At 42.2% G+C, this 21,820-nt stretch overlaps 1 protein-coding gene across 2 annotated transcripts in view; it reads left to right on the top strand.

The window, feature by feature from the left end:
• The window catches only part of SPIRE2 (spire type actin nucleation factor 2), a 1,014,080-nt gene that overhangs the window by 859,651 nt on the left and 132,609 nt on the right, over positions 1-21,820 (top strand). For both annotated transcript variants that reach the window (XM_044081853.1, XM_044081854.1), the window contains one exon: positions 14,573-14,706. In XM_044081853.1, the coding sequence (XP_043937788.1) occupies positions 14,573-14,706 (134 nt within the window). The remainder of the gene's footprint in view (positions 1-14,572; positions 14,707-21,820) is intronic.

Raw genomic sequence — 21,820 nt, forward strand, 5'->3', positions numbered from 1 at the left:
GTACAGTGGGTGAGATGTGCACCTCATGTTTTTTGTGCCATTGGGATGTGTGCTGGGTGGGACAGTCCTGGATGGCTCCCTGTCATGGTCACCCTCTTACACACATCTGGCTTATTATACTGTGTTCTCCCTACATATATATAGGTACATAGGTAGGTAATAGGCTATCTGTCTGAAGGCATATATTAGTATGGCCAGAGTGTGCAGCTATCACCACAAATGGGGTTAGTTCCCAAGGCCTCTGTGTAGTAGAGCTGATGAAGTGATCCATGGTGTGACAGTTCAGTTTCACATACACTCATCAAGGCTCCTTTGGAAGAGTGTCAGTGAGGGACTCAGCTTAATATAGGTGGGGAGCCTGTTCCAAAGCAAGGGAAGTCTGTGAGTTAGTAATGTATCCCTCCAACATGTTCTATTTATTGTTGTGATGGTGATATCCCTAGAGCATGTGGCACAGTGAGCTTGGGTTTACTTCAGATAGCGCATGTACATCAGTTCTGCATTAGACATGGACGTGTCTGCTGGGCAGAGATTGCCTGAGTAGACAGTATGCAACAGAGTACAGATTGAGTTAAATTCAGTGTTGTTGCATGGGGCAACTGTTTGAGGCCAGTAATCCTTTTGCTGAGGTTCTTCAGTGGTCTTTCCAGCTGCTGAAGGTGCCTAGTCAGATTCATCACAAGTGTGCCGTGTACTCTCTGATGGGTCTGATGACTGATGAGTTGAGGGAACCTCCTTTGACCTACATGCAAAGACCTTGGCAATTTGTGGGAACACATAGCATAATTTTCTAACCACTTTGTGGATGTGTTTCTAGAAGTAGTGATGACTATCCACATGTGTCCATAGATCCCTTATTATTACCTCCATATTTAGGTTGTTGGCACCTATGTGATATTTGTATGACTGTAGCTCGAGCCCATAAGTTTGACACCACATCTGTCTGACTGAGACCCTTTTTAAGGATGTCTCTGTTGTCCCAAACATCAATTATGACAACCTTTTTGCAGTCATCCACAAACTTTGCTAACCATAACCCTCATGTGTTTGACTGTATTTCTGAAAAGTATACACCAGACAGGAGGGGTCTTAGGACTAAGCCATGGGGGACAGCAGTTTTTACCAGCTTACAGTCCAACAGGGAGATCACAATTCTTACCTTGTGGGATCTATCTGTGCCCCAGTTGGCAATCCATCAGATGACATACATGTTTATGCACAGGTTGTTGATTTTGTGGATATGACATGTGTGTGGGATGTTGGAAAATGGCTTTTCAAGGTCTATGTAGGCTGTGTATAGCTCATTTCATTGATGTATGTCCTGGGTAACTGCCTTGAAAATTGTCTAGTACGTTTAGGAACCATGATCTGCCCCTGACCAAACCAAAATGGGTAGGGTTGGGTGTTTGTAGGCTCCCAATAGCTCTGTTTATGAGTTCCATAATGATGGACTCCATGGCCTTGCAGATCAGGCTTATTAGGCTTAGACAATAGTTCCCATGGTCTGTTGTGCACCAACACTTGTGGAGTGTACCAAACGTTGCTGTAACCCATTCAACAGTTTCATATTCTGTACAGAGTGTGAGTCTCAACAGACTATTCAGGTGCAGGGTCTGTTTGTTTTGGAGTTCACATATAACACAGCCAGGGGAAACCATGTCATCCCATAGACGCCGTGTTTTTAGGTTTAGATAGAGCTGTTTAACCATTGTATATGTGATTTCTGGGTTTTCACAATCACCAGGTATGGTAATGGGTCCTTTTGTCAGTGAGAGGGGGGTAAATATGTATGAACCTGTCTGACAAGATGTTGGCAATGTCAGTCATGTACATGTATTCATTTACACTTTGCACTGACTCAGAACATATATGAGTTTACATTGATATTTATGACATAGCGAAAGAAAGCTTCATGGTTCTCTATGGACTCTTTGGCAATATTTTTGCCAGAACATGGCTTGGATAATGTTAGGAGTGCTCATTGTTTCTTGATGATACTGATCAGAAATTTATTGATCTTCTTTGGATTTTCACTTTCTTTGAACAACTTAAGTACTTGTAGTACATAGTTTGATTATGACAGGGGTCCAATATATTATATGGGTCTGTTTTCATATCACTGTGTGTGCAAGGCAAGATTGGTGAATAGTGACAAGTGTCTGGAGTAAGAACTGCAACTGCCAGATATGTGTGGCCCACTGCTGTACTCAGACATGGCCTAAGTGTGTGAGCATGTCCAGTATGACCTTTCAGTATGTTGTTGACTGACATTTGCTTCATTTGTTTAAGTGAGTGAGCATGCCCAGTATGACCTTTCAGTATGTTGCTGACTGAAATTTGCTAAATTTATTTGTGTGAGCATGCCCACTATGGGCATATATACTATATGTGTGTGTGAAAAATCAAGTTGGTTTTTACTTCAGGGCTCACCTTTGTGTTGTACATCGACAGGAAGCACACTGTGCCTGCAGGGCTTCCATGAGTCAATTTGCATAGACTTATCACCATTTCTACATACAGGGGGGACAGCTATTATTTGTACATTTCTACCCGGGGGGGCACACCTGATTGTTACTGTGGGTGTACATAGGATGAGGGGTACACCTGACACTTATACACATTTGCTAGGCCTGCACTGCTATGTCAGGTACTCCATTTCAGTCTGTACTGTTGCCTATCATACTGACTTGAGGCATACCACTGTACTACAGACCTTAGCTTCCAATTACATGCATATTAGTTTGTAACTTCATAGCCTACCCAACCCACATCACACTGCCTGGCCTGCTGTTATCTGTCTGCATAGGCCTGGGGGGAGGTTACTCATAAGCCTCTTCAGAGAGCATGATACAGCATTTGTTTGTGTTTGCATTTGTCTACAATTGTCCTGCTGGCTGTGATTGTTATGTATGTGACCCCCCCCCCAACTGGCATGTGTGAGTGACTTAAGTTGTGTCTGTGCCAGTGAAATGCTGTCATGGCTTAGTGGTTCAGTACTGTGACTATAGTGTACAGTATTCTGAGTTTGAGCCCTGTCACTGCTTTTTATTTTCCTGCTGGGCAGACCTGACTCATTAAGGAACAGTAAAGCAGGTGTGAGCATCTTTACCAGACTTTGCTCGAATTTGCCCAACATTGCCCAACATTGCCCAAAGTTGCCTGATGTTGCCCGACGTTGTGCTGGTTAGCGCGGTGCACAGCTATGCCCAATTGTATTTAAATATGCTCAATACTGGTAAAATGTGCTTAGCAGTGCTTTATGTAGCTTAAAATAGGGCACTCATGCCTCAGGTGGTGCTGCAGGGCTGCCTATGTCGGATGCACATAGTACACTCCCTATACATGTTTGATGTTACTGTATGTGCGAGTCAGAGAGAGGTGTCATTTCCAGGGTTCCTACTGAGTCGGTGTATGTGCTATGCGTTGCCTCTTTGCCAAGGCCAGGGCATACTGGGCATGCCTCCTTCTGCCTACTGGGGCAGGCTCAGGTTGTTCCTCCTCCGAGTCACGCTGTGCCTGTGCAGGCCTTGGCAATGGTGGGGGGCTGTTTGGCCCTGCCCCATGCTGTTCCTGCTGCAGCTGTTTCTGCAGGATCATTTTGTGTAGCATGGCACATACCATAACAATTTGGGTACATGTAGTTGGTGAGTACTGCAAGGCTCCACCAGATGTGTCCAGGCACCGGAACCGTGACTTAAGCATCCCAAGCACACGCTCAGTTATGTTTCTTGTTTGTGCGTGTGCCTCATTATGGAGTTCTTGTTCAGGTGTGTGTGCATTTCTGATGCGGTTGATGTAGACCCTACCCCACTCACCGGGTGGTCATTTGATGCGTATGTGTGTGCAGTCTATTGCACCCACTACCTCAGGGTATTCTGCTGTTTGGTGGAAAAGATGCATATTGCTGGCCAATGCCTCACGGGAATTGGGGAAATATACATGGTCACCGACATGCGCTGACATGGCATCCAGGAACTGGTGGAGTACCCTGGATGTTAATGCCTGTGAAATCCCCATCATATCACCAGTTGGTCTCTGAAAGGTACCTGTAGCTAGTATTCTTATGCCAATATATACCTTGGTATCCAGTGGGATGCGTTCCCCTCTGTTGGTTCTGTGTGTGAGACATGGCCAACACAGCTCAACAGTTTGATGCAGGAGGTCTCTGTCCACCCTATAGCGCTCCACTATTTCCAGCTCATGTAGCCCCTGGTAGGTTACCCTGGGTCTGTACACTCTTCTCCGTCTCCTCACTGTGGGTTGCTCAGCAGCATTCACAACATCACCACCCTCAGCACCTTGCACATGTTGGTTTATGATAGCAAGAGCAGCCCCTAACATTTTGTCTGACTTAAACTTTTTAAGCTTTCCCTCTTTGTATACTGCAGTGTTGCAGAGTTCTTGGGAAAAAACAGGGGGGGGTGCTGTTTGCAGAGTTTAAAGTGCTGGGCTGGGATAGTCTGCTGCCTGTGTAATTGGCTGATTCTGATATATTTCACCTGGCAGCTCTGCTAGTTCTCCTTGGTTAACTTCCTATTACTTCTTTTCCTTCCTTTTCCCTTTCTGTTTCCGCCCGGGGCAGCGCCACGCAAACACGCGCACACGCATGCACCCGAGCACACATGAGTGCACCCGCTGTGTGCATATTTGTAAGAAATTTCCGATCTTTTAACCTTTGGTTTCACGTTTTCAAATAGGACAACTGTAGGCACGCCTCTTGCAATCCTGAGCAACTCAGGGCAAACACAAGCCACTGTGCTCCAATTAGCTTACAGCCTTTCTGACATACCCCCTCATGATGCCACCTATATTCTACTCTACTACTCACCTACTCCTACTCTTACACTCTTGGGACATGGCTCACATGCTGGGGAAAATTGGGATTCACTATCCTTATTCTCATTTACATAGGATTGCCTACTAATGCATGGTTACATCTCTCACACTGAGCTTCCCCCCCTTAGCAACCACTACTCAGTGGCCATGTTGTCTTCAGCCTGCCATTCACCTGCATGTCAGGATAAGTTTTTTAGTGAAAATGCCTATTTTTGGCTATTTTTAAATTATTTTCTTGTTTTTTAAAGAGCCTCACATTTGCGCGGTGCTGCGCTTTTCCTAAACATCAGAGATTGGGGGAAAAAAAAGTTAAATTTTAATAATTTTAAACATTTATAAATGCCAATGGCCTTATATTTGGCCATTGGCATGCTTTCTCAACTGTATGCATCCTTTATTTGGAGCTGTCATAGCTCTGTTTAGCTATTTGCAAAACGGTACTCTGTTACCAATGGAGTACATTTCTGCAGATAACATTAATCTTCCACGGACAGGTTAGTGTTTCCTGGATTGCAAATTTACCTCATTTGCATAGCTTTCAGCAGCAAATCAGGTAATTTGCATACCACAACGCTGTCTGTGCAAGAGTAGCTTTAGCAGCTCTCGTGCACGCCCCTGCCAGCTGTTTCTGGATTGCACGGCAGACATATTGCCTGTTTGACATCTTACACTACTCTACAACTCCGTGCAAGCTTTCCTAAATCCGGCCCACTGAAAGTCAATACTTATTTTACTAATAAAAGATTTGTCTATCAAAGCATTGTCTTCAGATACTGATATAAGCTATTATAATATGTTATACAGTAATATGTTGAAAATGATTTATAAGTTAATTGATAACTTGCTTGAAACGTAATCTAATTATTTGATATTTAATGGATATTCAATATAAAAAGAACAGATTAAAATGGCTTAAATATACTTACCTGGTGTCTAGTGAATTCCTTCACCCCCCCAGTCCCCATACTACTATCAGTACCATAGTAGCACTTACAATTACAGTAATCCCTCTAGTGATTCCCCCTCTGTGCCCAGTCCCCATACAGTGGTCATGGCAGATAGGTGAACACTGCCTTTTAAGCATTTTCAATACTGTGATGTGGTGGAGATGACTGTGCTGATTTACAAGACCCAGTCATGAAGAAGTCTCCCTGGAGGCCATTCCTGGGGAGAGAGCACATGGCTAATTAGCATATGCCTCAACACAGCATTCCTCATTGGCATTCAGCACATACCACAAGTGGTACTGCATGTCTTTTTATTAGAGTACCACGAAGCACCATATTAGGGTGGTTGCAGAATCACAAAATGTACTTCTACATGTACACAAAGGTGTATACATTGTGGTACCTTCTTGAATCCTGGCCACTATAATTTAGTAACAGTGAGCACTTCTGTCTCCAACTCAAATCAGACGTCTTCAGAACAAAAATAAGTAACTTCCAAAAAATTTTGAAAAAAGGTTGAAAACTTACATGACAGTTTAAAGCCATTCATTAAGAATAAAATAAATATGAAATGCATTACATAAAAACATTTAAATAAACAGAATAAAAAGTAATAAGTGTTGAAAGTTATCTTTCAAACACTATTAAGTTGAAATACAAAAGCAGAATAAAATGAGATATTTAATATATAAAATCTTTCGTCATTTAATCAATAAAGAATAAAGGAAAATATAAAAATGGAATTTTAAAAAAAGCACCTAAAGTATACATAACCAGCATGTGTACGGACCCATAAATAGACTGTTTTTTAATGACCACAGCATCAGTGTGTTTATTAAGGTGAGGGACATGTCTCAAAACCAGCAGACAATTGCCAGTGCAACTCTTTATTTTCTTGGCTGCTGTCGTCGTCAACCCCCATTGTGCATTTACACTCAGTCTACAATGAAGAATAAAACATTTTGAATTTATACATAGAAAAACAAAAAAATTGTTCTTCAAAGCATTTGTCACGTGTGTGTAGATGCACAAAATTGTTCATGTGTGCATTGTGACAGCCTGTGCAGTTTTACCTACATAGACGATATTGCAATTGAAACATTTAGCCAGATGCACTACCATACTAGAAAAACTATTAAAGTACTCTTTAGTACTAGCGGTCTCTTGCATACATTCCAGAAGGTCCATGGACCACACAGAAAAGTTCCCTTTATGTTAAACTGCTCTAGGCATAAAGCAAAGCAGAGGTCCTTCTTTTCAAGAGAGCCTTTATATTATTTCCCTGTAGTAAATTTGGTTTGGGACACATGGCTGAAGTGACATTCAGCTGCAGAAAAATATAGTTGTTGCAAATTCCCTGTGGGCAAAGAGAAGCGCACACTACCATGTCCACAGCTTTAATAACCAAGTGTACGAGGGGGAAAGAAGTAATACGTGTTGTGCTCAGTGTCCAAGTACTTGCTTATGTAACTACAACATGTAGAAGTGCGCTACAGAGTGGAGGAAATCCTGCATGTTACTGTAGTCAAACTTATGCTTCAGTATGCATTTTATAATGTTCCCTAGACACTGTGAAGGGGTAGTGGGCCACACACACCAATTATAAAGGCACTGCCCATTGTCTACTGCATTTTTACTGCCCACTGGTCAAGCAGCTGCTAATGCCTGCCACACTGCTTGCAGTCTCGTGCTGCCTTGGGGGCTATGGACATTATTTTTCCCCTGTGCATTTGGTTATTGAAATTGTGGCCATGGCACTGCATTATTCTCTTTCCCACAGGGAACTCACAGCAGCCATATTTCTCTACAGCTGAATGTCACTTCAGCCATGTGTCTTCAATCAAATTTACCACAGAGAAATGTCTCGCTGCCTAGGCACCTGAACCTATCTAACTGACTAGATGGCTCAGTCCCTTTCTTGAAAATAAGGAAATTTTTGACCTGACTCAGGAAGAGCAACTCATAGAGAAAATGTAACTTTCTGTTTGGCTTGGTTAGTTATACAAGGATTAGTTCAAATGTATTAATATGTTCCTTTTAGACAAATAGCTGATTCATTCAGATGAATGTACTATAAAAGATACACTGTAAGGCAGACATTTTCATCCTTAATCCAGCATCTTACATCGGTGTGAGATGTTTCCCATTTATCAGCGAAGTTAAATGGAAATAGGATATACTATTGCCAGTGAGAAAATGTCTAGAATCCAACATTTCAGAACCAATTTGTTTCTGGATGTTGTTGAATTTAAGTGAAAATTGATGCTTTTGCAAAATGATGACAGTAAGAGAAAGTTATGGTCTGTAGAAATTTTTCTTTAGACCCTGACATTTGTCCTTTCAAACATGTTTTCTTTTTTGTCTTTCATTTCCTTTCCAACTCTGCTTTGTGCTTTTTCCTTTCGTTACAGAGATTACTTAAACTCCTGTGTTGCATTTATTCCCTTCAGTGTCCTGCAACGTGTCAAATTCTTCAGTATCCCACCACAGATGACTTATTTTCCCACAGACAAGATATTCACGTATCATTTGATATCACAGGCTTTTCATCCTTTTTGTCACTGAACCATTCACACCTCCATTTGCCCAACTGCAAACTCTCTTTACAAATGTTAAGTTTGTAGTGCCTGCTTCCCTTAAAAGAAACTGTTTTTAGAAAGAAAAAAACTTAAAATGCTGCATTGGCCCAGACCATTGTCTTTGTGTTTTCTGTTTAACAAGGTATTTCTGACTGATTAAGAAGGTCTGATTTCCCACTATTAGTTCTTTCCAGCTCATTCCATCTTGGCTGATCCTAGCTAGGGAATATTTAATATCTTCCTTCAGCTGCACCAGATGTCAACTCTAAATATCTTGCCTAAAAAAGTAATTACTGGTGTTGAAATGAGCGAGGAGACCTGTTTTCAGTTTAATAGCTTCTTTATTAACTGCCACTGGAATGTTACAATGCTGTGTTAACTGCAGTGAGTAGAACATGCCCACCTGCAGTTGCTATGGCCAACCAACACATACATAGCATAACCAGATCATTAAACCAACTGATCTACATCCTCTCCTTTTAGTTACTCCTTTGTATGAAAACCAACTCATGCTGTGTATTGCAAAGTTGAACCACAATGACTCAAACTTAAATAATGAATGATGAGCTAGTAAAACAGACGGTATGGAACAAAACGTTCAGCTTTCACCACTGGCTATCTAACATGGCAACTGAATACTAGATAAGTAAGAACCAAAATACAATGCATTAATACATCACATCCCTTTTTTTTTTTCTTAAGAACAGTATTTGGGGTTAGGCTTACAAATGCGACCTGAACGTGTCACATAGGGGGTATCACTGTGTGTCTTCTTGATGGGAGAGCAAGCTACAGGAACTTGCTGCACACTGGAATGCTGAATATGCGCAGGCATTGGTTGAAGTGCCTGCCGGGGCCGTGGAGCGAGGGAAGGAGTGTCCGGTGTGGCAGGGTCAGCTGGATGGGAACAACCATCGGCAGGATCGATCTGTCGAGGTGGTGGCGGTTCACCAACAGGTAGGATGTGGCGACGATTTCTCCTGTAGATGCCACCATTAGATTCGATGACATATGAGCGTGGCTCACTGCATACCTCCTTCACTGTGTCCCTTAATTGCCTGCAACCTGACCACTTGACTCTCTCTAAGTGGTGATAATGGGCGGCTTGTTGAGTCATAGTACTGCTTCTGAATGAGCCTTTTCTTTTTAAGTTGCACATTGACCTGTTCCACATCCTTTGGGGCTGGTTCCAGCAGACTGGTGCTGAGAGGAAATGTTGAGTGAGTCTGCCTGGACATTAGACGTTCTGCGGGTGATCCCAGCGTTTTGTCAAGCGGAACAGTCTGATGTTCAGTAGGTTGAGGAAAACGTCTGTCCCGTCTCTGTGAGACTTTTCCATCAGTAGCTTGGCACTGCGGACAGCCCTTTCAGCCAATCCGTTGGACTGGAGGTACTCTGGACTGCTGGTTATGTGGACAAAGTCCCACCACTGGGCAAACACTTTAAAACGCTGACTGGTGTATTGTCTTGCATTGTCAGAAATCAGGGTGTGAGGTACTCCGTGGACGGAGAAGTGTCTTTTCAGTTTTGTGATCACCGCTGCTGAAGATGTGTCCCGGAGAAGGTCAATTTCAAACCACCCTGAATAGGAGTCGACCAGCACCATGTATTGTTGTCCATGCCATTCGAACATATCCGTGGCGACCGTAGACCAAGGCAGGGCAGGAACCGGATGTAGTTGTAGAGGTTCCTTTTGTTGGTGTGGTCGGGTACTGTTGCATACAGAGCAGGAGAGCAGCTCTCTTTCGATGTCTTTGTTCATTGCTGGCCAAAATACAGTGCCTGTTGCTCTGCTCTTTGTGGCTTCTAAACCTGGGTGACCTCTGTGCATAATATTAATATATTCTTGTTGTAGGGAGTCGGGGATGACCGTCCTGTGACCTTTAACAACAAGGCCGTTCTCCACTATCAACTCTTCTCTATATGGGAAGAATGGATGCACAGACGGCGGAACCTGGCAGTCTTTGTTGGGCCAGCCATTCTGAATCACTGTGCTTAGAGTTTGCAGGACCTGACCCCTTGCCGTGTGGGCTCGTAGCTCCTCCAGCCTGGCTGTAGAGATGTAGCTGACAGACATCACCTCAAAGTTGTTATTTGCACTTTGAGTTTGGGACACACTGTTGCTTGGGGCTCGTGACAGAGTATCCGCAAGGTACATGTGCTTACCCCTCTTGTAAACAAGCATTAGGTCATAAGCTTGTAATTGCAGTAACATCCTCTGTAGGTGAGCTGGGGCAGTGTGGATTGGCTTCTTTAGGATTGTAACAAGGGGCTGATGGTCTGTTTCAACTACCGTGGGTTTTCCGTATATGTAGTCCCTAAACTTGGTACACGCAAACACAACTGACAACAATTCTTTCTCGATTTGTGCATAGCGTGTCTCGGTATCGGTGAGCATGTGAGATGCGTATGCTACTGGCTTACCACTTTGCAGACATGCAGCACCCAGTCCATAACATGAAGCATCACAGGTTAATGTCACTGTCTTCTTTACATCAAACTATGATAGGACTGGTGAGCTGGCTAGGCATGATTTGAGGTGTTCGAATGCTTGTTGATGTTGTGGGAGCCAACACCAGATGGTATCCTTGTGTATTAGGTGCCTGAGTGGTGCTGCAATGCTGCTGAGATTTGGGATAAATTTTCCCAGGTAATTTACCATACCAAGGAAACGCTGTACAGCCAGGGAATTTTGGGGAACTGGCATATTTGTGATAGCTTCCGTCTTTGCGGGGTTGGCCCTGAGACCTTCTTTTGTGAACATGTGTCCCACGTAACAAACTTGATCCAGACAGAACTTACATTTGTGGGGGTTTAGTCGGAGTCTGATCTCTCGTGCACGGTCAAGTACCTTCTTTAGGTTCGTGTCATGTTCTGCAGCATCACGACCTCCCACAATGATATCATCAACTATGATGACACAAGGGTAGCCAGAGAATAGTTGCTCCATTGAGCGCTGGAAAACCTCACTTGCTGAATTGATGCCAAAAGGCATGCGTAGAAACCTGTAGCGCCCAAAGGGTGTGCTAAATGTAGTTAGCATTGATGACTTATGGTCGAGCTTTATCTGCCAAAACGAGCTCTTCACATCAAGCACTGAGAACAGAGTCGCACCTGCCATTTGGGTGGCAACTTCCTCAACACTGCGCATTGGGTAATGGGGTCTCTTTAAAGCAGTGTTTAAGTCTTTAGGATTAATGCACAGCCTTATCTCCTCTTTGTCTTTCTTGTGTGCTACCACCATTGATGAAACCCAGTCTGTGGGCTCAGAGACCGCTGTAATGACTCCTTTGCTGGCCATGTTTTCAAGTTCTGACTTAACTTGGGCTTGCATAGCTATAGGAATGCGGTGTGCTGGCTGGATGACGGGCTGCACCTCAGGATCTAGAGTCATGGAATATATTATTGGAAGTTCTCCAAGCTCGTCGTTGAACACATCATCATACTGTTCACGGACATTTTTTGTAAAATCAGTGTCAGGCTCTGTACTGACCTGGTGGACATGAGGGCTCAGTGTGACAAGTCCTAGACGTACACATGCTCGAAACCCCAGCAGTGGCACAACATCACGATCCACAAGGAAGAACGGTAGTAAGTGTTGTTGTCCATCCAGTGACAGAGAAAGTGTAGCAGAACCGGCTGTTTCGATACTTGCTGCCTCTGTAGGCCACTAGGTTTATTGTTTTATTGCATGTCAAAATCTGTCCCTCGTACAGCTGGAGAAAAGTGCTTTTTGCCATCACATTACATTTTGCCCCCGTGTCGATTTTCATTTTAATATGCTTATCTCGTACATACAGGGTGACAAATCCTTCATCCTGGTACTCTACTTGGGTATTTACATTGTCCACAACTGCAATGGGCTCGACACCATTTACATAGAACGTGTCATCAGTGTTGATGTCCGGCGGCTCCAGCTCTAGCTGATGCATGGGTTGTTTGTTATGGTATTCTTTAACAAAACTTTTCCTTTTAGGATGTTCATGTTGAGGCTTGGATCTGCAACATTTTTTGTAGTGGTTCCATTTTTTACATTTGTGGCATTGCTGGCCAAACGCAGGACATTTGTCTCGCTGTGCAGAGTGGTTGCCTCCACAATTGTTGCAGTTCCTGACGAGTTTTACATCCTGCCCACTTACAGGCTTATAATTTGTCCTGGGACGCCATCTGGTGGAGCCTGGCTGCAGTGCATCCACCGTTGCGACCGGCTGTTTGGCAAGAGCCCTAGTATTCTCCTCAGTCATTTCATAAACACGACAGATAGAAATGGCTTTGGATAGGGTCAAGTCACTGTCACGTAAAAGGGCCTTCCTTATACTGTCATTATTTATGCCACAAACAATCCTGTCACAGATTAACTCATCTGTTAAATCTCCAAAATGGCAACTTTTGGCTTTAATCTTTAAATCACTAATAAAAGACTCAATAGTCTCACCTTGTCTCTGATTTCGGGAATGAAACTTGTGTCTCTCCATTATTTTATTATATTGTGGGTTACACATTTCCCGAAATTTCTTTTTTAAATAGTTGGGGTCCTCTCTGGACTCTGCTGGATGAATAATGGCTCCGTCCTGCCCGTCTCTTGCGGGTGGCACCCTAATTTCTGCGGCATAGACAAACGAGCGTTCCCTTTCGATGGCTTCTGCCCCTGCTAGATTGAGGAGGATATAAGCTTTCGTTTTGTCTGGTTTATCTGAGTGGACCGCCTCAATAAAGATGTCATACTCCCTTTCAAATACGCGCCAATTTTCAGCAACGTCTCCATCGAAGACGAGTGGGTCTGGTCTGTGAAATCCTTCCGCCATGCTCTGTTAGCCCATTAACCACTTGTAACTCGTACCTCTTTTTTTTTTTTTTCTGTTGAACGAGGAAAAATGATGAAAAAATGCTCATTGGCGAGCAACTTCTGACACCATGTTGAAATGAGCGAGGAGACCTGTTTTCAGTTTAACAGCTTCTTTATTAACTGCCACTGGAATGTTACAACGCTGTGTTAACTGCAGTGAGTAGAACACGCCCACCTGCAGTTGCTGTGGCCAGCCAACACATACATAGCATAACCAGATCATTAAACCAACTGATCTACAACTGGCATGACTACATTTTTTACTTCTTGCAATATTCCTCCAAACGGTGACATCACCCTTGCGCCCGCTTTCAGATGCTGTTCTGTGATATTGTTTCTGACTGCTGCACTAAATTTTGCAGGTTCTTCAGTATATAATCACCAAGCAAGTTACAGGCCCTGTCATTTCCCTCCAGACTGTGACTTACTTAGTTGAATATAGTCACTTTAGAAGTGTTTGTAATTATGGGTTATCTGTAAGCTGTGTAGCCTATTTCCTGGAGTTCTGCAGCCTTTTGGTATACTATAAATGGCATTTGCTATGGTTGGGCCAAATGAACATGAAGTTATGCTTACCTCTACTATTGCTGTTTTCTATTTATCTTTAGAAGACTGACTGTGAAAGGAAGCTAGCAGTGAAGATTTGTAGGCCTTTGAAGGTGAAAGGGCAAAGATGAGAAAGGATAGTTGTGACAATGAGCATCTTTTGAAGAACACAAAAACTTAGTTTACATGGTAGACATTAATACTATAACCTTATCCGATGTAGATTTTCACTGTCGTTTTAAACATTTCTCTTTTTGAAGCTCAAGTCAACTTGAAAAAGGTTTAATTTCAGTGGTAACCATGGGAAGGTATGCAGCGGGAATGCCTTACAGGTGTGACTTTCCTGCTGTGTCACATCAATCGATGTTGGATAGCGCTGTTGAAGAGTCCAACTGCTCCCACTCAGTCACTGATGGTGGTCAATAAGACAGAAAGAATACTGCCTGCATGATATTAAGTGATCTCCCTGAAAATGATTCCAGTAATCAAATGATTTCCTGACCACTTAAATCAGAATATAATTAATGCAGTTAGACTGGGTCTTAACTGGCATTTTCTGATGAGAACTTTAGGCATGCAGCATGAAACATATGGATCTTACTGAGAGTTTTTTTGTCATTCCGGAGTATTTTAAACTAGATTTCTCCCAGGTCACACCTATGTTTGTATAAAGGTGCATAGATATACATGAGTGCTATTCATGCTCAAAAGATCTTTGCTTTTAGCTTTCCTTTATTTTTTAAGAATTAGGCCTTTACAGATTTAAGATTTCCCTGATTAGAAAAATTGCTTCTCACTGCTGCACTAAATTTCTGCAGGTTCTTCAATATATAATCGCCAAACAAGTTACAGGCCTCGTCCCTTCTCTCCAGACCGTGTTTCTCTCAGCTCAGTGGATGAGAAGTCAGAGACAGACTCTGTATCTGTATCCAGTTCCAAGTACAGGTGGCTGGTAAGTGAATGAGAAAATAAATGCTAATTCATTACCAAATGTTTAAAAAGGTAGAAATGGTTCTTTGAAGATAATTTCATGCTGGGATCTGGTGTGGGTAACAATAAAGTTTAATAAAGTTATACTGACTTTAATCTTCAATATGCCAACTATACCAAATACTGTTTTAAAGAAATATATTCTGTAACTGATATAAGAACCCAGATCTGAAGAACTTATTTTTCATACACATGAGCTGTATTTCCCACACAGTTCTATTGCTATCTTTTCAAGTAAGAATGTAGTTCTAAATTCATTTGTGAGAGACTATGCACTTATTAAAGAGGTGTATCCTGGGCATCACAGATTTTCTATTATTCTGCCAGTACAGCTACTGGCAGTGCAGAGGGCTGATGTATGCAGCAGATTGGGGTTTAAATGCAATAACAAAGTAATCTGACCTCTGCTTGGGTCAATGGTGGAATTTCTACTTAAAAAATATATTATGGAAAAGCACCAGCAATGACTCACAATCAGAAGGTCATAGTGTCATTTTTAACTTACTCTAGTTGCTTTATCTGACAGGATGACCAGATTTATGATGTTCAAGGGTGGAGAAGTTGGCAGTGGATGCATATTGGTTTCTGCATGGTTGCTGATTATGTATGACTGAAGAAATAGGGTAGAGTAATAATGGGCATGAAGGTCCAAAGTGTGGGCAGAAAGTGCCCAGCAGTAGGCAAAGAGAGCCAATACCTGGGAAATAAGGGACCAGGAATGAGCACAGAGAGTTTAGGAGTGGACAAGGAATGAACTCAAATGACCACAGGCAGCCAGTAGTGGACAAAGAGAGCTGAAGAGTACACGTGAAAAGCTTACAAGTGGTCACACAGAGCACAAGTGTGACAAGGCTACATGCATCCTAGCAGTGGGCATATGTGAACCCAGAAGTGGGCATGTTAGTCCTAAGGAGAAGATACCAGGAGCTCAAGTACAGACATGAAGAAGACATGTATGAACCTAAGACAGCCATGGGGTGGACAGAGAAAGGAATGGTCACAGAGAGGTCAGGATTAGACAAAGTTATCAGAAGTGAACAAGGGAGCCCAGCAGTGTGTATGTGGCATCCATGAAGGAAGTGGAGGGAACCTAAACATAGGTGCAGAAAGGACATTACTAGGGAAAGCAAGCCAAGATGTGTGCTGAAACAAAATCTGTACAAAGAGCCTAGAAATGAGAACCAAATCAAAAATTAGGGAAATGTACAGAGAGCAATTTTAGGAACAAAAAAAACATGCAAGAAGGGACAGGTGTTTCATGAAGTGTCGTGCATATAACTGGTCACAAAGAACCTTGTGTTCTTATATACATTCTAGCAGTTGGCAATTAATATCCTAAACAAGTTGTAGATGACATAAGAGTTGGCATGATAAGTCTTTTAGTGATATATAGAGAGGCTAGAAGAGGGCAAACAGGATCCAGGATTCTTCATATACAATCTCAGGAGCAGAAAAGCCAGGAGTGGCTGCATGTAATAAACTAGATTCAGAAGTGATAAAGTCAAAGGACTATTATAACTTTGGGTTAGATAGAGAAACAAAGGCCAAACAATGAAGGCAACAATTCTGGATTCCTGATCCAGTCTTGATTGATGTTGTTTTCTGTTTTAGTGTGCAGGATAGCTGAAAGTAGGATGGATCCATTACCTATATTACTGAGACTTTCTGTCAATAAAGACTCTACCTGAAGGGACCATGAAGACAGATGCAAGTTAAGCAAAAACATAGATTGAAATATTGGAAATCGTACGTTAAGCTGCAAGAACACGAGGATGACCACAAAGAAGGAAAGGGATCTCAAGGAAGTCTCGTCTAATAAAGTAAACGTAGCCAATAAAGTATAAAACATGCCTCTGACTGGGAGAAGAGTGTTTTGGAAAGCTTGGGATTGTAAAGCTCAGAGGAGATGAAAAAAGGATGTGGTCACTGCAGTGCACAGGGAAATGGTAACACCATATCCAAAACATTATGTGCCTTGTGTTTGATGTGTCTGCTGTGAAATATTCAAGGACGCATTCATCAGACTGGTCCTTTTTAAGCCCATCTCTCTAAATGCAGGCATGCTGACATCAAACTACATCGACAACAGACATACATATACACTTGCAGATGCACACAACAAAACCCCTTTCCCTCCATACCTACAGCTCATTATTCACATTCAGTACTGCAACAGGAAAACATGCAAGGCAACTCAAAAGATCTTTTCAACCACAGCTCTGAAGGTGACTTTCAGACTTTCCATCATTTGAGTACTAAGACTCAAAGGCTAACCCTAAGGTTCAGAAAGATCCTCACCATTCACGTAAATTGCATACCACAGGGAGATCAATTATATATAATGGTGAGTAAGTGCAATTCATAGATAGTTATGGCCATAATGTGAAAAGCTTCATTATTGATTCATTAGCATGTCTCTGAATCTCCCTTAGTACTAGCACATTTAGACCTGATACTGGTAGTGTTTACTCTGGCAGCCCATACACTGCATTGGCAAAGACAGACCCCATACCTCTTAACCTGCAGACATTGAAAATAGAACAAAAGCCCTTGAAAAGTAGGTACTTTCAGCCAAAAATCTAAACATATAATTAGCATAAAATTTGAATACTAAATATCATATAACTCTTCTTGCTTCCAGTGGGAATGTGGGATGCTACTACTCAAACACGTTTAAAAAACAGAGTGTGACAAAAAATGATGGAAAAATAAACAACTTACCAAAGAGGCAGTATAACATTTATAGACTATAATGATCTGTATAGCATATTTCTACTACTCAAAATTATTTATTTTTCACTTCTGTTAAAAAAAAAAAAAGTAAGATGTGAGTCCTCTTTTTTTAAATTATGGGTATAACTAGCATTTGTCACATAGTGCAGTTTTCTGTGTACTAGACAGCTTGAAAAATCACAAGTGATGAGGTGGATTTGGTATGTTATGTGAAGCGGTAAACCAAGGCTGAAAATAAGGACACACCTCCAAAATATAAATGTCATGTAAAGGGGTAAACAAGGTGTGAAAATAGGAGTGTTCCAGAAAAAAAGGGAGAGTCAAGCAGTCTATACCCCCAGACTCATACTCACTCACAGACACACACACATACACCATCAAACAAGCCCCCTACAGCTGATCGTACATATGGAAACATTCACTCATTTATCCACATGCATGTTCCAAGACACAACACACAAATATTCAGACTCTCAATTTCCTATTAACCACCACATGCAATAATCAAAACAGAGACAAACACACAAATACACACACGCGCGCACACACACACACACACACACACACACACACACACACACACACACACACACACACACACACACACACACACACTCTCTTACACATATTCTGTTGGCTTCAATTATGCCCCTAGATAATGCCCGCGTGCACAGACACACACTCAAACACTCTGTCTAATAAGTCTTTGCTGAACTTAACTGCACTGCAACCTCTTCCATTGGAGTGAATGGGTATCCATCATCTTTTGGCAGTGATAACTTTTTCCTCCAGCCATGATGCAGTTGATTCTCTGAAATCACTCATCAGTGTAAATCAAGAGCTATTGACATTTCCAGCAGAGAGTGCATTGCTAAGTAGCATTAGCCACTCCCTCGGCTCATATCATTATCATGTGACTTGGCTAGTGGGATCAATCTCAGTATTGAAGCTCCTGTTGGTGGGAAACCTTGGGGTTAGGGCAGTATATGAATTGCACTTTACTTTGCCTGGGAAAATGACTGTGATTAAGGCTTTTGCCAAGCAGTAATCCTTGCTGAATCCAAGTGTTTTAAAAAACATTTGGCACACAGCAATACATTTCTCAGTGAGAAGTTATAATCTCCCTGTACTCTTCCCCCATCAGGCCAATAACTGAGTAAAATGCCCCTTTTGGTATGTACCTTTCCAAGCACCTGATCATATCTTACTAATGAGAGAATTTAAAGAACAATCAAATGACTAGGAAAGATTGTCAAGGTCTGAATCAAAATTTAATTCAGTTATAGATGAAATTCAGTATGCATATATAGAAAGAGAGATGGGATGAGACATGAATGTGGCAGGAATCGTAAATATTTCACAGCCACACATATGTTACATAAAGGTATAGAATGTGAAGAATAGGCTCTTTTTATTAGAAGAAATACAAAAGAAAAAACTTTCTGTAGATACACACACACACACACACACACACACACACACACACACACACACACACACACACACACACACACACACATATATTTGAAAAATCCTAACTTATCCAGAAAGGAATCATGTTTTCACATTTTTTGGGGAGAGGATGCTGAATTCCAGTAGCTAAAGTAAGGTAAAATCTACTGGGAACCACATTTAGGTGTGCTAGCCTTTTATCTATCATACACTTCTTAACCTTCCACATTATTATAAAATTAGTGGAAATTAAATTTGTATTTCTGCAGCCTCAGTCTTAACAAGAAATATAACAAAATTATATATATTGCTTTTTTATATATGATTACTTTGTTCACTAGCACCATAAAGTCTGCTCTTCAAAATTTTCACTTAGAACTAGCCAGTTTTTTAGTTTTAGCACTCAAATCTGTTGCCTTGAGCTCAGCACTTGTTCAGAACTCGTAAGCACTAAATAAGCTACAAATTACTACAGCATTCAACTTTCCGCACTTGTCTAAAGGAAAACAGTTTTTAGTACTTCATAAATAAGCACCTATCCAGGCATGTCTAAGGATCAGCTCCCGGTGTTTTCTCCTGTCTACCTGATGAATCTGGGGCATCTTAGGGCAATGCAGCAATTGCCTCATGTACACAGACAACCCTCTCCTCCTACCAGCCAACACTACAACCTGTGAGAGATGCACTTATATAGCCAAACTGGAAGCAAAGCTCTATTCATCCAAGACTGGACTAGGCAGTCAGGAGGAGAAGGTAAGCACTTGCACCACACCACACTAATCACATAGTCCCTCAAAACTTACACCACAAAGACACACACATAGACACACTTACATTCACGGATGCTCTCAATAAAAATCTGCTCAAGCAACAGAGACCTCCAGAGCAGAAACGCAAGCAACCTCCACCCCCCCAACACAATCCAAATGACACATAGCCCACAAACTCAGTGTGCCACTCAGCCACAGCCCATAAGGCATAACAATGTACCCAACTCTCTAGTCATAGGTGACTCAATAGTCAGGCACACTGATGTTCCAATTTACAGGCTAAACAAGGAGAAAGTTACTGTCAGCTGCCTGTCGGGTGCCAGAATCCACCGCATAATGTATGCACTCAGGTCACTCCACAACAAGTACAAATATGACTCTGTCATTATTCATGTTGGTGTGAATGACCTGAGATGTACCTCCCTGGACTACATGAAAAGAGACATGGAGGAGCTTTTCATTCTTGTAGCCCAGGCAGGTATGACCCTAGCCCTGAGAGCCTGCCATCACCTAGAATGATACCACAGTACAAGGACAAACTGATTGACTTCAACAATTGGCTAAGCTTCTGGTGTTGTTCTAAGGGGATCCAGTATCTGTCTGTCTGGGATGACATGATCGACAGACCACAATGCTTTGCCAGAGATGGTCTGCACCTGTCGCCCTTGGGATTCTGGATACTGGCTAAGGCTCTTGCCACCCCTGTAGTGCCTTTTTTAGGCAAGGTTCAAATGACAAATTCACCAATGTACCAGGTACAAGCAAGCAAAATCTGACGGTAATGCTACTCAATGCTAGAAGTCTAAACTTCAAAATGCATTCACTCGAGGCACTCCTTAAAATGGAGAAAATCAACATCTGTTCAGTGACAGAGACCTGGTTCAGGGCTCCCAAGAGCACCCCTGCATTACCAGGCAATAATTCATACCACACCTTTCGGCCACCTAACCTGGACCGAAACACTAAAGGTGGAGGCATGTCCATATTCATTAAGGATATCCACACCTCCAGGCTAGTTGCTCAGCATAATGCATACGAGATTATCCCAAGTGCAACTAACTCTGGGCAAGACCGTAATCCAAATTGTAACTTGATACAGATCCTTCACCATGCCCCAGGATTCCCACTCCTCTTTTCTTGATACACTGGAAAATATTAGGGTATAACCCAACACCCTAATAATGGGCAATTTCAACTACCCCACCATTAGCTGGAAAAACTACTCATGTGCCAACACTTTTGCTCAACGTTTTCTGGAATTCATAAAGTCCAGCACCTTGGATCAACTTATCCCCACCCCCACCAAGGGCAGCAATATCCTAGACCTGGTCATTACCAACATGGGGGACCAGTCAATTCCTCATTGCTCAACTCCGACCACAAGCTAATCACCCTAGACATCCACATCCTGAACCCCCATTAGGGAAACCACCATAAAATAATTTCTCCAAAGCCAATTTCACACCTTTTAAGACAGAAGTGGCAAACTTCACGACACGACACCCATGCAGACAGACAATAGAGGTACGACTGCTGAATCCTGCACAAATGCACTTTATAAGCACTTGCACTAGTGCATAGATCATGCTTTCCCTAACAGAACCAAGATGCTATCCTCCAAAAAAAGGAAGTCAATCTGGTGGCCCCCTGCCATAAACAAACTCTACAACAGAAGAAAGAAACTTTTGCAAAAAAGAGTAAAATCGCATGATTGGAGGAACTGCCTGGTCAGCCTCAGTAAGAAGCTGAGATCCCTCATAAAATCTTACAAAGCTAGTTACGAAAACAAAATCACCATTGATTCTAAAGACAACCACAAAGCATTCTATAGCTATGTCAATAATCTCAATGGCAACACTCAGATCTACTTTGAGTTATAGCACAATGGCACTAAATATACAGAACCAACTAATATTGCCAACATCCTGGCAGATAGGTTCAGGACTAACTTTATCCCCCTCTCGCCCCCTAAAGGGCCCATCTCTATACTGGAAGAATGTAAAGTTCCTGTAATCATGGCTGCACAGGTAAAGAACACACTCTCCAAAGCCAAGAACACAGCATCCATGGGACCTGACAACATCCCAGGCTGCGTTCTACATGAACTACAGAATGAACTGG

Source organism: Protopterus annectens, chromosome 8.part1 (genome assembly GCF_019279795.1).
Source record: "Protopterus annectens isolate FY-2018-M chromosome 8.part1, PAN1.0, whole genome shotgun sequence".
Classification (NCBI taxonomy): domain Eukaryota; kingdom Metazoa; phylum Chordata; order Ceratodontiformes; family Protopteridae; genus Protopterus; species Protopterus annectens.